Below are 18,368 nucleotides of genomic sequence, written 5' to 3'. Positions count from 1 at the left end.
ATGGCACTCTGGTTGGGATGAAGCCAGGCCCTTGATGACATGAATTGGTTGAAATTTGAATACCAGCTTAACCAAGGATTCAGCATTGCAGAAAAGGAAACTGAAAGTGTCATGTAAGCAACAGGTAGTGCACATCACTGCATGGGTGCTTACCAACAAAACATTTGATTAACTTGTCTGAAGGATATTTGAGAAGCTATTAAAAACCACATACAGAAATAAAATATAAAAAATAATAGGCGTCAACAAATCTGATCTCTTTTGAAGAGTTCAAATGTAGAAAGTATGTTTGCAGATGTAGTATATGAAGTGTTTGGCACAATACTTTACAAATGGTACAGAGGGTTTGATTCGCTAAAGGTCAATGATTTCTTAAATTCTTTGAACAATTCTTTATTCTCATGCAAATATTTATTGCAAAAAAAAAAATCCACAATGATCATTACTGCACACTAATTTACCTTTTATTTGAATGTAATAATATTTTAAAATGAATATACTGTAAAGGGTGATACATCATGGTTATCATCCAAACACACTGAACGAAATATAAAGAATTTTTTACAAATCAAAAAAGCACCTATAATATATAGAATGAAGGCCCATGAATTTCTATGCTTGCCAGTAAGTTAGACATTACTTCCTCTGACGCAATAAAGTGCAATTTCACTCTCTCAATCAACATTGACAATTTTGAATCTTTATGCTGCTAGCATTAGTAAATAGGTAGGAAAGTATATCGTACTTCGCAGAAGTCTTCAGGAGGGGAGGAGGGGTTTTCTGTACTAAGCACACCCTCCTGCCTGCATGTCTGATCTAAGGGCAGATTGATTCCAGCAAGTAAATGCTATGTGAATCATTTGCTCATTACTCACAATGGCCAGGCTAGAAATGCTAGGGGGTTGTTCTTCAAAGTTATTTCATAGCAAAATAAAGCATGAAGACATGGATGGATGAGTGAGTTCGCTTTGGATATTAAAAATTAATGAAATAGCACTTTTGGTTTGTGGTGCTCAGATGAAGTGTAGTTTAATTTTTGGAAGATGTAAGGTATTACTTTCTGTTCTTTATTAAGCATGGAAGAATTGCATCTAACTATGTAACACATTACATTTACAGAGTGCTATTGAATACACATTATACATTAAACAAAATGATGAAAAGATTTAATAATGTATTACTTCACACTGCAGGGTTTCTAGAATGTAGCAATATGGCATATAATAGACAAGAATGCTGACTAAAAGTAGAAATGCTAAGAGAGACTTCCAATATAGGTAGGACAGTACATATTTAATCAAATTTGTACCAATGTAATAGGTTATAATACTTTGAAACAAAAAGATAGAAAGGAATCCTTATAAAAAGCTATAATAGGCAGAGCTAAGTATGATTTTCAGAATTTGACTTAATTAAAACAGTTTATAATATGCTACATGGTAAAGGAAGTTGCGGGATGTCAGGACAATGTTTTTCCTTACCCTATCCCAGGTTTATTGTCTTTTGCCAGCATTACAATGTTCCCAAGCATTCAGATATGCAAAGCTATAATTTAAAGTGAACCTGCACTTTACACATATTGGAAAAAGAGGTTTACGTTACTGTACAAAATATGGAAAGCCTACAATTACCTTTGCTCACTCACTAGCCTAATTTGCCACCTGCGGATCCATGAAATACCCAGTACTTCTGAGTATGATGAAATGAGCATGTCCTGCGCCACTCCACAATGTGTACCTGATTGTCCAGGCTCTGAGTCTGTTTTCTGTTAGGGACAAGAGAATACGTATTTCTCAGTAGGTGTTTTTGCACCAAAATGTCAAAACCTACACAGGTATCTCAGGTGGGGGTGTAATAGATCACAGTACCAGTGGAAGGTAAACTCATGCTCAATGGTTCCTTGTACAGAAAAGTAAAACTGGTATTTTGCTCAGTATTTCTAAAGTGGAATTCACAAACAAGGCAGCTCAGCTCCAACACCCACAAATAATTATGCACAGAGGAAAAGTGAACAAGCACAAAGCAGAAGTCAAGACATTAGAATAAAAACATAGGCCAATAGAGAAAAACCTGGTTCATGCATTAAAGACTTTCATTTATACAAAATTAAATTGTAGAAGTACCATAGAACTGCATGTAAAATGCAGTCCTGTGATCTGGCTGTGCAGCACTCAAAAGAGTCAGCTTAAGAAGGGATGACTGCAGGGGCTCTAGTGGGTAACATAATGTGGGTAACATGGGCAGTACAGTGGCTAAATGGTTAGCACTTCCGCCTGGCAGTACTAGGGTCGCTGGTTCGAATCCTAACCACGGCACCACCTGCCTGGAGTTTGCATGTTCTCCCTGTGTCTGCGTGGGTTTCCTCCGGGTACTCCGGTTTCCTCCCACAACATTAGCTTCAAAGAGCAGAGAAAAAAATGCTAACAGCTTCTAGGAGGTTAAAAAACGCTAGTGTACATGGAGCCTTAAACATCTGCTGGTTGTTTACACTAGAGAGCTGGCAGCCTGCCAAGATCTGCTCTCAATAGAAAAAAAAGTTCAGATTTCAATAACTGTGTTGCGAACTTTGAAAATGCATTTCTCCACATTGCCTTTGGCTACAGAGTTGAATGAGAACTCGCTTTGGTCTCTATGCATACTAGTTTTTTTTTAAGCTCCTAGAAGCTATTATCAGCATATTTGTTTTTCTGCTCCTAGAAGCTAAATAAAGTTATCCTATGTATGTGTGCACACTATATTAGGCTACTCCAAAGACATGCTGGTAGGTGAATTGGCTCCTGTCTAAATTGTCCCTAGTATGTGTATGTATGAATGTGAGTTAGGGACCTTAGAATGTAGACCTCTTGAGGGTTAGGGACCGATGTGAATGTACAATATATATGTAAAGCGCTGCGTAAATTGACGGCGCTATATAAGTACCTGAAATAAAAAAATAAAAAATAAATAATGTTATCATATGACAGTGGTAGGTGATTTGTTCTATAAAGCATTCAATAGGCACAACACTAGAAGATTGTATACTGTCAATCAGCTTTGGGTGAAAAAGGAGGGAGAGATATGCTGATATCACATGGGGGGTTCCACCTTCAGTGTATACTCACCCATAGTGACACCAGAAATTTCAGAATTGCTGCCATTTTACTGCAATGTAACAACTATAGTGCAAAGAAACTACTTCCTGAATCTAGACTGTGATTTGGGGGATGATTTTGTAAAGGCAAATAGAATTTTCACATAATCGCATGTAAAACACGACAGGTTGGTTGCACCCGAGCTAATTGATCAATCAACTTGGGTACATTCAGCCTGCCCAAACCTAGTCCCTGCTGAACTGGCCGAGATTCGAACCATCTATGGCCAATTTAAGTCTGACTTTCTGCCTTTTAATGTACAGCCAATATACATTAGTGATTTAGAGTCTTGGGGAGAAGACTAATATATCTAAATGAAGACGTAGTTCACAGAATGGAATTGGCAGTTCATTTAGATCCAAATAGAAATTCACTAGGCCACATTGCTACGAGCTGCTTTTTCCTCTGTGCATTTGTGTGACAGTCTGAGCAATATTGAGGCTACAGATATATGGTGTTCCCTACAAGCAGCAGTGCTTCTTTTCATCAAAGAAGACTACTTTAGTCATCTTGTACTACATGCATTACATGTGTTATTGTTCCATTATTATATGCATGAGACACATGCAATGTATATATTCTATTATTATTTACAAAAAAAAAGTTGTCAAGAACATTTTCAATACGAAAATTGCACATAATGTATATTTATACTCCACAGTGACACTAAGTATTAACTATGAGACATTTCCTCAGTGCCTTTCTGTGCCAGGAGGGTTATTCACATTTGATGTTTCTCTGATGACTTCCTTTTAGGCCGTTCAAAAACAGGCTTTGCCCTGTTCAGAAGGTTTATTACCAGAGGTCTTTGTGTCATGGGGAGATCCAGGAGGGCCTCCTCCAGTTTGACAAAAAGCAGAAAATGCTCATCAGAGTTTTTTAAGCACACCCTGGAGTGAGTCCACATCTCCAGCTTGACAATTTTAAAACATTCAAAGGTTATTACTGAAGACTCTTCACTTCTCTGTCTATGTAGCTGTATTTATCTGCAGTTCTTCTTTATCCTATCCAGTTGCATCAGCAGGCAAGGAAAGGTGTTGTTTCCTGACAGATGTGTAAGCTCTGTGAAATGGGCAGCAGTATGACTTTCGGTCTGGTGAGTTGCTAGTCCAAAAGGCTTTAAAGGCAGTTTAACAACCAAAACCTACAAAAATAAGCAATTTTGTGGCCTCACCATCCCACTAGGTTGTGGACCTTGTAAGGCTGCTGGTGAGAAGGCATGCAAAAGAATGTACATGAAATCATGTTGATACATATAACTACAGTACTGTAGGCAGGCCTGAAGAACTTTGGACTGAGCTGATTATGGAAGCACTGATAAACGTCTGGGTTAGACCATGCCTTTCATGTATGTTCTTGGCTTGTTATTAATACATTTAGGGGATTAAATAAAACAAGTGGAATTACACACTGTGCTGGCCAGAACTTTATTGCAATTATTGGGCACGCAAATGTTGGGTATGTCAAATGACATAATCAACCAGGGCCCTCAAATAAGTTGTTGCAAGAGCTCTAAAACTGTCCAAGGTTTTATGTATTCTATTTTTAAATGTAAAAATTCTCAGAAATGCAATCATGGGTCACTGTGTGTGCCTCAAATTTCTTAAGACTCCTTTATACAGGACTAGAAGCATCAGTATTATTATGATGCAAATATTTAAACAGTATTATTTTTGCACCCATTATAGAATTATGAATGCATTTAGATGTATTAAGTTATTATAAGATGTTATGTAACATTTGATTTCTAGCGTCTATTTAGGGGAAGTTTCTCCTTGCCCATGGTAACCAAGTAGTATAATTAAAATTACTAACATCCACACCTTCTCAACCTTGTTCGGTAACTTGGGGAACTGTATTCAATCTGTAGTCTTTTATTTGGTAGATCTAATAGTTATAATTTCTGCTAAGGAGGGACAAGCAAAGCTTTTTCATATGAACATGTTATCCATTTATAATAAAAGAAAAATTATCATATGCATTCATTTTCTTAACCTCTACTCAGATCTCCATTTTACCTTAGAACAGTGTGTACTAAGAATCTGTTGTTGTACCTAAATGTCCTATATTCTCTATGTCCTCCCCGTGTTCTATTTAAAAATGACAACTATGTAAACACTCACTAAATATGTGATACTGGATAAGATATTTTAAATGGTCAGTCCATTTAGTACTCATATCTCAGTTTTAGATATACTGTTGAATCAGGAAGGGTGATTTACACCAAATACGTGACACTAGATAAGACATCTTAAATGGCCAGTCCACTTAAGACTGAACGTTCAGTTATAGATGGATGTCTTACCTCCTTACTAGTCTATCAATGTTTTATATAATTAGAATTAACAAATCTGTCCCACTGCTGCAAAGAATTATTCCTGCTGCATTCTCTGCAAAGAAAAAAAATGCTAATCAGTGAGGTCCTCTTTTAATGGCAGATCAAGGAATTTAGGCAAAAACAAGTCAAGCCACTTGAACACATAAGCGATAAAAAGAGCTATAATCGGTTTGACTAGACTGACCTTTTAATCCTTAACAATCAAGTAATAGTCAACCAGTATGTATTGGTGTCATGTTAGTTACAGAAGTAATAGTGAGAAAGAAACAATAATACCAACACGGGACTTAACAGACATAATCCATCAAATAATGCACTTCTGTTCAGTTGTTCAGCCTGAACAATAAAGTCCAAAAGCTTATACACTGACTTGGTTATTGCACCTTCTCTTTTTAAAAGTTCCTTTAAGCCATCAAGTTTTTAGCTGCTATGAAAAATGTCATCCAGTGCTTTTCTAGTCTCCGAGCCATTTTGATGTCCTGCAGATCTGTATCGGATCAGGATAGATCAGGTACACCAGCCTATTCATCCATAATAGGACTCACATAAAATTTATACAAATTTAGAAGAGAGCAAGGTAACACCATTCAGAATGAAGTTGACAGTGCTTCAGTGGATAGTACTCCTGGTATCAGATCATAAGCCTCTCTTTCAACTTCCTTAAAAACCCCAGAGGTGTCTGGACTGATATTCTTTGTCGATGTTCTAGTCTTATCCTCAAGCCAGTAAGTTGTCATGTCTCCTTTGCCCTATTGAAAAACAGAGGTGAATTACATAAATTCAAAGTAATTGTACATCTAAGGCATCTACCAGTGTAGAGTTTAGATGTCCATGCACATCCATTTAGAGGACCACTTTAGGCCATATTTATATAATTATTTCCCATGACTGGTCAATTTGCTTTCAGCAATACAACAAATGTGGCATTTGTGACATCTGTCAGTGTGTGTTGCCATCTTACTTTGATTTATATTGTTTTATGTTTATTATAGTTAAAGGAAACCTGTACTGAGATATACAAGTATAGTATAAAAAGTACAACTGGCAAAAAAATAGAACAGAAGAAATGGGAAGAAGGGCATGAAAGTTAAAGTGATTGTAAATGTGGAAAAAACAGTAAAACCTTACTAATAAATTCTATAATCTTTCTGTGCCCTTAACTTTTGAAGAAACTACCTGTTGATCCTGCCAGTCACTCGGACTGCCTATTCCTTGGTGGTAACAGTCTGCAGGCACATAGAGCATCACAGTCCACATATCCCCCTTCTTCTAATAATTAGGCCCTAATCCTCCCAGCTGTGTCACAGTCCAGGTCGAAGGCAGGCTGTGACACAGAGCTCTGTACAAAGGGAACGATCTCTGTGTTTCTCATCCGTGCAAAGCAAAGATGTGAAACTTAGAGATCTCTTAGCAAAAGCAGCACACTTAACACACATTACACATAATTAGGCACACATTTAACCCCTTGAACACCCTAGATGTTAACTCCTTCCCAGCCTGTTTCCATAGTACAGTGACAGTGTATAATATCACTGATCACTGTATTACTGTCACTGGTGATATCAGTGACAGTTAGTTCCCTCAGCATCAGTTAGTGTCAGATTGCCCGCCACACTATTGCAGTCCTGTTATAAGTCGCTGATCACTGCTATTAGTAGTATAAAAAAAAATATTTAAAAATTCTAATATATATACCATAGTTTGTAGGTGCTTTAACTTTCACACAAACAATAGATATACTCTTATTGGGATATTTTTAATCAAATACATGTAGCAGAATTCATTATGGCCAAAATTTATGAAGAAATTTGATTTTAAAACATTTTTTATTGGATATGTTTTATGGAGGAACATAAAAAATATTGGGTTTTGATGACATATGTTATATGACTGCTGTATTTCTACATCTATACCCAGATGATGCTCCGGCGAATGTATAACTGGTGTTTAATCCTTTTCTTGACTTATTCCAACCCATCCCCCTTCCCTTCTATCCCCCCTCACCCCTCACCCACACCTTCCCCTTTCTCTGTTCATTCCCTCTCTGTTGGAATGCCTGCCTATCCTTACATGGGCGTCTTGGCTTTGTTCTATTGTTCAACATTTATGCTTATGTACAAGCCCCAACTGTAACTGTGATGCTGCACCATCATCTGTTGTTTGTGCTATGTACCCACTCTAAACTCATTCATGAAGAAATATTGGAATTAAAAAAGGTAAAAAAAAGAAAATAGTTATTTTCAAATTTTTGGTCTTATTTTGTTTATATTGCAAGAAAGTAAAAAAGTCCAGTGGTGATCAAATACTACCAAAATAAATCTCTATTTGTGTTAAAAAATGATATAAATTTTGTTTGGGTACAGTGTTGCATGGCCATGCAATTACCAGTTAAAGTAAAAAAAAAGCAAAAAATGGCCTGGGCATGAAGGGGGTAAAATCTTCCGGAACTCAAGTGGTTAAAGTGATGCAGACTGTATTTGGTTTTCATGAATACAAACAGGGAAGGTAATTTTCTTATCTCACTACCTGCTTTATTAGATTTTGTGGGGAGTGGGGAAGCAGTGGGGACTTAGGAGACTCATTGCGCCCCCCCTTTCCAGTATAGCAAAGGAACTCTGCCTCAGGCGAGGTTCTCACCTCACCTTTGCTCGAAAGAAATGTAAAAAAGACAGGAATACTCATTTCACTGGTGGCATACTTACTTTAGATTAGTGGCATAGTCAATATTGAATACAGAGTCTCAACATAATAATAATAACATGACTGTTAAACATCTAGCATTTTCTAAAGAAAGTCAGTGAAGCCTGTGCCTGTGCATTTCTTTAGGATTGTAACATTTTAAAATAATACCTTTATAGATAATGTCCCACGGCACACCAGAATATAGCCTCCGATTTGTTTCAGTAGTTCATATGCACTGGAGCTGCACTGAATTTTGAGTGCTGAGAAAACAAAAATAAATAAGTCTAATGTGAGATATAATATAATATATATACACACACACACATATATATATATATATATATATATATATATATATATATATATACAGTTGTGTTCAAAATAATAGCAGTCAGACATCACTAACCTGATCAATCACTGTTTTTGGTAGAAATTATATTTCTACATGGCAAATAATATACTAGCAGGTGTAGTAGAGTAATAGAAATCCAACAGACCCAACAATCATGACATGCATGCTGCTGATTCTGTGTGATTGAATCACTAATTGAAAGGGGCATGTTCAAAATAATAGCAGTGTGGTGTTCTATTAGTGAGGTCATTCATTTTTTGAAAAACAGGTGGCAATTATTGCCCTTATTTAAGGAAGGAAGGCAGCAAATGTTGTACATGCTGGTTACAGTGCATTTCTCTCTGAAATCCTGAGGAAAATGGGTCGTTCCAGACATTGTTCAGAAGAACAGAATACCTGGATTAAAAAGTTGATTGGAGAGGGAAAAACATATAAAGAAGTGCAGAAAATGATAGGCTAAAATGATCGCAAATGCTTTAAAATGGCAACCAAAACCTGAAAGACTTGGAAGAAAGCTAAAAACTACCATTCGAATGGATAGAAGAATAGCCAAAATGGCAAGGACTTAGCCAACAATCAGCTCCAGGAAGATCAAAGAAGGTCTAAAGTTACCTGTGAGTACTGTTACAATTAGAAGACGCCTATGTGAAGCCAAGCTATCTGCAAGAAGCCCCCGCAAAGTCCCACTGTTGGAAAAAAGACATCTGCTGAAGAGGTTACAATTTGCCAAAGAGCACATTGACTGGCCTAAAGAGAAATGGCGCAACATTTTGTGGACTGATGAAAGTAAGATTGTTCTTTTTGAGTCTAGTGGCCGGAGACAGTTTGTCAGACGACCCCCAAACACTGAATTCAAGCCACAATACACTGTGAAGACAGTGAAACATGGTTGCGCAAGCATCATGATATGGGGATGTTTCTCATACTACGGTGTTGGGCCTATTTATCACATACCAGGGATCATGGATCAGTTTGAATACATCAGAATACTTGAAGAGGTCATGCTGCCTTATGCTGAAGAGGAAATGCCCTTGAAATGGGTGTTCCAACAAGACAACGACCCCAAACACACCAGTAAACGTGCAACATCTTGGTTCCAGACCAACAAGATTGACGTTATGGAGTGGCCAGCCAATCCCCGGATCTTAATCCAATAGAAAACTTGTGGGGTGACATCAAAAATGCAGTTTTTGAGGCAAAACCAAGAAATAGAGAAGAACTGTGGAATGTCGTCCAATCATCCTGGGCTGGAATACCTGTTCACAGGTGCCAGACGTTGGTTGACTCCATGCAACACAGATGTACAGCAGTTCTCAGAAATAGTGCTTATACAACTAAATATTAATTGAGTGATTCAAAGGAAAGCAAAATCTTCAAACATTTTTCAGTTTATATAGTGAATGTTTGAGTTTGTAAAGAAGAATACAAACACTGCTATTTTTTTGAACAGTCTAATATTCACTTTTCTTCATATTTTTTAGAGGAACAACACAAATTTGATATATTTTTCTTCATGTTTTGATTTGGAATAGAATGTGTAGTGTTCCCAATGCTTTTGTGTGTATGGAAATAAAAGCTATTAGAAGGATTTTGAGCTTTATTCACTTTTTTCAACACACTGCTATTATTTTGAACACAACTGTATATATATATATATATATATATATATATATACACACACACACATACATACACACACATCATACACCGAAAACTCTATCATAGCATGCCCTATATGACTCAAAATGTGCATGTTTCAACGAGGTCATCTACTAAGGGAGTGCTGACCTGTTTGGCTGGCAGTTCGGGGAGCACTGCACTCCCTAGACTTGTAGCAGTTTTGCCATTATCGAGGATCATTTGGGTTCAAAAAATAAAGTGTAAGCATTTTCACAGTAAAGCCTACTGAAGGCTAGACACTGCCATATGTAGAGCTAATCTAATGAAAAGAAATCACATCAACAATATCCACAGGCTAAGGATTTTGGGCAGTGACAGATGAGATTTCTGTACATATACAGTGGTAGAATTTATCCACGCACATCATTATAGCTCCAACAGTAGACATACAGTTGATGAGAAAGCAGAAATAACAATTGCATTATCCCTGAGTTCACATACTGGGATAAAGCCATACACTGTTATATACCTCTTGTTTAAACATAAAGTGGTTGTAAACCTCAGACATGAAATACGAACAAAGCGTATCCCTCTATAGTGTGTACCTGTGTCTCATTTAAGAGCACTAAGTGTCATTTCTGCCTGTTGCTTCGTTCCTCTGCTATCGGCATGAAATCACTTCTGACAAGTTTTCCTGACACCAAGAAAAAAATGGTGACAGGGGAGGGACCTCAAGTAGAGTGATAGCCTCAGCTCTGTTCATGTGTGCTATGTGGAGGGAGGTGTGTCCCTTCCCTCCAGTCAGCAATCAGAGCTCTCCTCACTGAGCTTTGCAGTGTGAAATTTCAGCTCTCTTCCTCCTTTTTTTTCTGAACTCTCAGCCAAGCTTTATAAAATCAGCAGTTTGAATGGATGTAAAAAAGATAAGACTGCAGATAAACAAGTTCACGTTTTGTAGGAGGATTGGTTTCATCTCTGTGTATCAACTGAGGATATTTACTTTGCTAAGTATATGTTGTAACGGAACAGGACCCCGAATGCACTAGGGTGTTTCCGTTAGACTACCGCTTCCCTGTCCAAACACCGACCACGGACACCAATTGACGTAAAACCAGGAAATAGACTACTTTATTTTAACATAGATAAAAGATATATACATTCAAGAGAACAATTCCCCCTCCCTGCATAATGACACAGGGCAGGGCAAACCACATTAAGCAACAAGAGACACATCAGCAGACACCCCCACCAAGCCAAAACACAAACACATACATCCCATAATAGTTTGCTCCCAAGCAAGACACACAATAGAACAATGGGATGCAACCACATGGCATTAAACAATGAACAATTCCCCACGCCAATATTAGGACATTTCACCCTGTACCCCTAACAGGCACAGGATGACTTACACATAAGAAGGATATGGGGAGCTGAGACAGGAGTTTCCCCACCTCTCCAAAGTGAGCTGTATTCCATGGGCCCCCCACCCAAAGTGACTCCCATCACATATGTATAGGTTCTCAACCACTTTAAAGATTCTTCCATTCACACTAAGCATTGTGGAAGAAGGAATCTGCATTGCTGGCTTTTTTCAGACGAACAGTGACTATATCAAATCACTGTTCAGGCATTCAGACAGGACTGCATCTGATTCATTGGATAATGTGATAATTTTCTACCTGGCCCAGTCAACTTTAAATCGGCTTTTATAGAGCTACCAGGGATGCTAACAAGGATACTCATGAATTTCGTGCAAGGCTAGCTTAAAGTAATTGCAAACTCTTACCAGTTAAAACAACCCATTCAGTCTAAAATAGAAATGCAGATATATATATATATATATATATATATATATATATCTGGTGATCACATCACCTCTGTTCTCAGCTGCATAGGGGGCTTAGAGAGGTGGGGCAAGGACTGCAGGGGGGGACGGGGTGTGTCAGGTGTCAGCAAGAGACCGAAAAAAGAGCAACACACTGATCTTCCCAGTGCATGGCTGTGCAGGGGGATGTCAGCAGAAGTCTTGACCATTGGTGTGCAGGCAGGCTGTTCTCCCAGCACAGCCAGAAACCTGTGGATGTGCTCTCATACATAACGTAGCCAGGCTGAAATAGGAAAGCAGGGGGACTAGTGGGATCACCTGGAATTTCACACAAAGAAAGAAATACAAAGAGAACAGGATACTTTTTAATACAAGTGCATAGTAAACCAGACACATCAGTTGGGGGGTGGGAGGAAGGGATTGTTGTGGGGAGGATCATTTTTATCCCAAGGAAGGGCTTTAATAACACAAAACAGTGCATTCAACATATAGGCTAGCATTATATGTATAACACATACAGAGAAGACAGGTAAGGGCTATTTGGGAGCAGCAATATCCTCTTTCCTAAAATATTCGAATCCCATTCATATTCATAGCAATTTAGAAATGTGTAGGCTACCCTGGACTAACTCTGTGGTATCTGTGACGATCGCGGCGTCAGACCCCAGCCCTTCTCACCAAACCAAGGACTAGCCAATCTAAAACCGCGCTGTCACGTGCATAACAATGCCACGCCCAGCTGCACCCTGCACAAAGATTTTCCAGCTAATGGACCACAATCTGTGTACTTGCAGCCTTGGAGCGATTGTTACTGGGTCAGGTTAATTACGCAATTAACCCTTCACACTGCCACCACCTCCTTTTTGTACAGAGAAAGAGGAAACTCGGCAATATCAGCAATAACACTATGATGTTTGAATAATCGTTTGTATATACAATGTCACCGCAGACAGATGTATGCAGACGTTTTAAAACACACAGTAGCGCTCTTCAGAACTAGGGGTTCTTAGTTTGCATTAAAGAGCTTTAGAAACAGTTCAACACTTTCAGAAAGTAAGATTATTACTAAAAGGTCAAAAGGGTGCAATAAAAATATTTACAGAAAACGATGTAGCCAATATATATATATAAATATACAGAGAGCAATAACACAGCAAAGAGATAACAGAAAGGATTTTAGAGAGATAAAGTACTTGCCTAAAGTCCTGGTTTAAGCAGATCAAGTTTTCTGAGCCAAAAGGGTGCCTTATCTCCCAAAGTTGGTTCCGATGTTAAAAGGGAGAATCTTCAACTTAGCGCAACTCAGCTTACTTAGCTCCAAGCATAACAGCCTTTTTCTAGGAACTCAGCAGGGTGTCTCCTTAAAGCAGAGAACCAATCACCTCATTTGGGGAGGGGTGCTGTAGGTGGGGAGCTCAGGCTATGACCAAATCCCTCCCAAATTATACTATGGTCAATAACTTTTCCTAGGTACATGTAACATTCTATCCACGGGTAGATTAATACGCAGAATCATCTGCTGAACATCTAGATATGAAATATGACATGCCTGCTGGGACGGTTAAGGAGATATAATTTTCTGCTCTCCTGTTTGTGTCAGCTAGGGGGTGTAATATATCAGACGACTTGTGTTAAAGTGACCGGTCTGAATATATGCTTGGTTTTTATGTAAGTCTTTCATATTCCAAGATATGTAATCATAAGGGAAAGTGGATGTTGAATGTGATGTCTGGTTCACAGTTTATCTTGAATGTCTTTGAGCTCAGTGAAGGACTTGGTTTATGGCTTTACGATATCCCAGATTGATAAGCTAACAGACATCTGGGCACCAGCTAGGTTGGGATTTTATAGCCCTGGAGCTTTCCCGCTGAGCCTGATTGCCTGTGACCTCTGCATCATACAGAGCACATGTCACTCAACAGAGAGGGAGGGAGGATAAGGGAAGCTGATTTGAGAGTAGAAAATGATAGAAGATGGAGGCCTTTGCCAAAATGGAGGTTCGCATCCATCTCTGTGTGCACGATTGCTACAGTATCTGACACTACAAGTGAATCCCTACTTGATGTACCTGGACCTAATCCATATGAGGCTCCACTACATCAATGATATCTAACAGGGTCATCCATAAATTTGTATACTTACAGACTGAAAGGAATAGTCTTGTCCCCACTATTAGGCCTAAATAATCAACTGGTGTACTTTCGTGTTTTCATATACAACTAGCAGGGATAAGCTTTGAGGCGAGCATGACTCTATATTTTAGCTTTTGCCCGTACATGCACTTTAGAGTGGCTGTAAAGGATTCATTTTTTATTGTGCACAGAACAGCCCTGATCCTCCTCTTCTTGGGTCCCTCGTCCGTGCTCCTGGCTCCTCACCCCTGCCCAGTGCCCCCATAGCAAACAGCTTGCTATGGGGGCACTCATGTGTGCTCGCTGTCATCCATTGACACACAGAACGTGGCACAGTGGCACCCTCCACTCTCTCCTCACTGGCTATGATTGACAGCAGCAGGAGTTGTCGTACCAAAGATTTTGTTTGCTTTTAACACTTGATTTTGGAACGGACCTTACTGAAGAAAAACCACATACACTCAGATTTGTCCGTTAGGAAGAAAATAAAATTACACACAGCTCCTTTGAATCTTCTTGTCACTGTGTTCAAAACTGAATGTCGAATTGACCACACTAATAATTAGAAAAGTAAACAAAAAAAGTTTCTATTCCTAAGACTTTTTGTTTGAAATTCTACCCATCTATGGCCAGTCTAAATTGTGCATTATCTTGAAATCTGGCCTGTAGGATTTCCTTCAGGATTACAGTTGTGCAACACCAGTGAAGCAACTCATTTCAAAGCAGAAAAATGCACAGAATGAAGTAGTAGCTTCTAGAGTGTGTTGGTGTGACTGGTGTTGGAGGCTAAGCTTTCAGAACAGACTGTCAACAGACACTTGTCACTTTTTTTTCTCCACCAGTGATAGCTTTGAAGTTATGTTTGGACAGATGGTATAAGAAATGTTGTCAGAGAAGAATAAGAGCATTTTATCTTCTCACCTTTGTTATACATAACAACTTAAGTTTACACAGAAATTCCAGCATTAAATCAAATAGTCCCATGAACATCACATTTGCACTGCATTTTGTAATATGTAATCATTCTGTTTCATAGTTAATTATTATTGACAATATAGTAATTATATTGACAATATACATTTTAAAATAGACAATGAAACAAAAGTAGCCTGGGTTTATTTAAAATAAACCTGTAATGACTTCTTAAAAAGATGAAGCTAGACCAGCCTTTCTCAACCAGGGTGCCTAGGCACCCTGGGGTGCCTTGAGGAGTCTTCAGGGGTGCCTTGGCTAAATGTCTAAAAATTGCCCAAAACTTGTATACAAGCCAGCGGGTGGAACAAGCCTGCCTTTTAGTTACACAAAGCCACAGGTTTTCATTGTGCACCATTACGACCTTCTTGCCGTCTGTGTCCTGACATCCAATGACATCATCAGCTGATAAGGAGGATGTCAGCTGCCTACACAGCATTCTAGTTTGAACCTCCCCTACCCTTTCTGTCATCGCTGGGGTCACATTAGCTCAGTGATGGAGAAAAACTGAGGGAGAGGAGAAACATTGGAATACTAGTCAGTATCCGTGTGGAAAAGTGTATTTGCTTTGGAAGAATAAGTCAACTCTAATGTTGGGTGTCCTATGTGTGTGGATGCTGCTGCATTAGGTAAAATTATTAGAATAGTTTTTCACATTTTAGAATGGGTTGCCCTTTTAAAATTATGGACAGTTTAGAGGCCCCCATTTTAGAATGGGGTGCCTCAAGACCATCCATAATTTTAAAGGGTGCTTCAGGACTGTCCGTAATTTTAAAGGGTGCCTTGACTGAAAAAAAGTTGAGAAACACTGAGCTAGACAGCAGACTTTTAAGATACGATCTCATCTTCACTGCACTGCTCACCATTGGAGCATCTAAAGATCTAGGCTTGGAATACATCTGCATGTAACAATGTCTGACCGTGATGACAGGTTGCTCAGAACTGAGCATGGGATTGTAGTATACAAGGACTGGAGAAGGGAAGTGCTTTTTCAGTGCGGGACACGCAACTTTTAATAATTCTTACCCCATCTCCTAGATGGAACATGAACAGATCTGGGCTTTGTGGGTGCCTTGGCACATACCAGAGCTGTTAGGACCTTACACGGTTTATTACTGTATTGTGTCAGAAAGACAATAGTGCTACAATGGAAGTCTTCTACTGCCCCACTTTTGTTCTATGGAAGTTGCTCATTAACTCTCTGGTTCCCTTGTACAAAGCAACATAACGAGCAGGGCCCTCTATTTCTTCTTGTACCAAATTGTATTGTAACTGTAATGTCTACCTTCATTTTGTAAAGCGCTGCGCAAACTGTTGGCGCTATATAAATCCCGTATAATAATAATACCACTCTAGAGGGTGCACCGAGAAGTTCAATAAAGCCTGGAGTGTCTGGATAGATTCAGATCTGTCAGCTGCCTAAGTTGTATATTCTCAAAATGCCTACCTCTTGTCTCACCTCCTGTTATATGATATTGGTTCTATGGCCTCATGTGATCCCCTTGTGCTAAGTTACCCTCTTTCCCCCCACCTCATTGTTATGTGTCCCCTAATGTGGTATTGGACAGGACTACATTATTTTGCACTTATCCTTCTCTTTGCCTTGGTACTCTGAGCAAGGTTACCACCCGCCGGCATTGTTCATTTAGAACTAATCTTTTGACATTTCTAGTGTTTTTTATACAGTATTGTATCCACCTCGAGCCAGGGTATACCCAGCAGGCTCTGTTTTGTGTTTTTTCAATCAAAACTTGATTAAACAGAAGCTTAAAAAAAAAAAAAAGAATCCATGTTTCTGTTAGGATATTTGCAACATTATATCGATCATTAGCTGAACAGGTGTAACATTTGCATCCAGGATAGATCATTTTTATGGAAATAAGCTATAGAAAAGGTTAGATTCATCCACGCTGATGGACGTTTTGTAGAGAACTTTTGTGGTCTGCATTACTTCCTCATCTTTTCTAGAGGGTATCTAAGTCTAAAGTGACCTAGGTGAACATCCAACTTGAAAGCAAAATTATGCATCACTCTGCTGGAGTTAGGCATGCTATCTGAAACTGCCTCCTATACCATACCTTGAGAATGCAATCTTGAGTTTGGCAGTGATGTTTGGAGGAATTTTATATAGAAATTTGTAAATTCTAACTTTATATGATAATTTAAACATAGTCAACAACTGGGAATAATGTACATCTTCAAAAGCCAAGATATTAAACTAGATTTTCTAGCAATTCCAGAATATTATATAATAAATATATATTTTTTTCATATGTGGCTTATTTTTGTGACGGACTTGCAGCGAAAGGTGGTTCTACAAAGTATTGACTCAGGTGATGAAAAAACTGCAATTCCAGCTGCAAGTCTTTTTGGGGAAGTTTCTACAAGCTTTGAACATCTAGAGAGTGGAATTTTTGCCCATTCTTCTTTGCAAAATAGCTCAAGCTCTGTCAGATTGGATGGAGAACATCTGTGAACAGCAATTTTCAAGTCTTGCCACAGATTCTCAATTGAATTTAGGTCTTGACTTTGACCTGTCCCTGCTGAAGAAAAGCATCCTCACAACATGATGCTGCCACCACCATGTTTCACAGTGGGGATGGTGTGTTTAGGGTGATGTGCAGTGTTAGTTTTGCTTTTAAACCAAAGGGTTCAGTTTTGGTCTTATCTGACCAGAGCACCTTCTTCCACATATTTGCTGTGTCCCCCACATGGCTTCTCGCAAACTGCAAATGGGACTTCTTATGGCTTTCTTTCAACAATGGCTTTCTTCTTGCCACTCTTCCATCAAGGCTAGATTTTTGGAGTGCACAATAAATAGTTGTCCTGTGGACAGATTCTCCCTCCTGAGCTGTGGATCTCTGCAGCTCCTCCAGGGTTACAATGGGCCTCTTGGCTGCTTCTCTGATTAATGCTCTCCTTCCCCGGCCTGTCAATTTGGGTGGGCGGCCATGTCTTGGTAGGTTTGCAGTTGTGCCATACGCTTTCCATTTTCGGATGATGGATTGAACATTGCTTTGTGAGATGTTTAAACCTTTGTATATTTTGTTATAACCTAACCCTGGTTTAAATGCCTCCTCAACTTTATCACTGACCTGTCTGGTGTGTTCCTTCATCTTCATGGTGCTGTTTGTTCACTAATGTTCTCTAACAAACCTCTGAGGGCTTCACAGAACAGCTGTATTTATACTGAGATTAAACTACACATAGGTGGACACTATTTACTAATTAGGTGACTTCTGAAGGCAATTGGTTCTACTAGATTTTAGTTAGGGGTATCAGAGTAAAGGGGGCTGAATACAAATGCATGCCA

At 38.8% G+C, this 18,368-nt stretch overlaps 1 protein-coding gene across 1 annotated transcript in view; it reads right to left on the bottom strand.

The window, feature by feature from the left end:
- Nucleotides 1-442: 442 nt before the first annotated feature.
- LOC149473686 (atrial natriuretic peptide receptor 1-like) overlaps nucleotides 443-18,368 on the bottom strand; it is a 206,497-nt gene continuing 188,571 nt past the window's right edge. Inside the window, exons 22-23 of the mRNA XM_089674786.1 lie at nucleotides 8,320-8,411; nucleotides 443-6,218 (exon numbers count right to left, since the gene is read on the bottom strand). Coding sequence (XP_089530912.1) covers nucleotides 6,057-6,218; nucleotides 8,320-8,411 — 254 coding nt within the window. The 3' untranslated portion in view covers nucleotides 443-6,056. The remainder of the gene's footprint in view (nucleotides 6,219-8,319; nucleotides 8,412-18,368) is intronic.

The sequence above is a fragment of the Staurois parvus genome, unplaced genomic scaffold (assembly GCF_062004578.1).
Source record: "Staurois parvus isolate SC_StPar_1 unplaced genomic scaffold, SC_StPar_1.0 ptg000012l, whole genome shotgun sequence".
Taxonomy (NCBI): Eukaryota; Metazoa; Chordata; class Amphibia; order Anura; family Ranidae; genus Staurois; species Staurois parvus.
The sequence above is the reverse complement of the archived record's forward strand: the minus strand, read 5'-3'. Positions and strand labels throughout refer to the sequence as shown.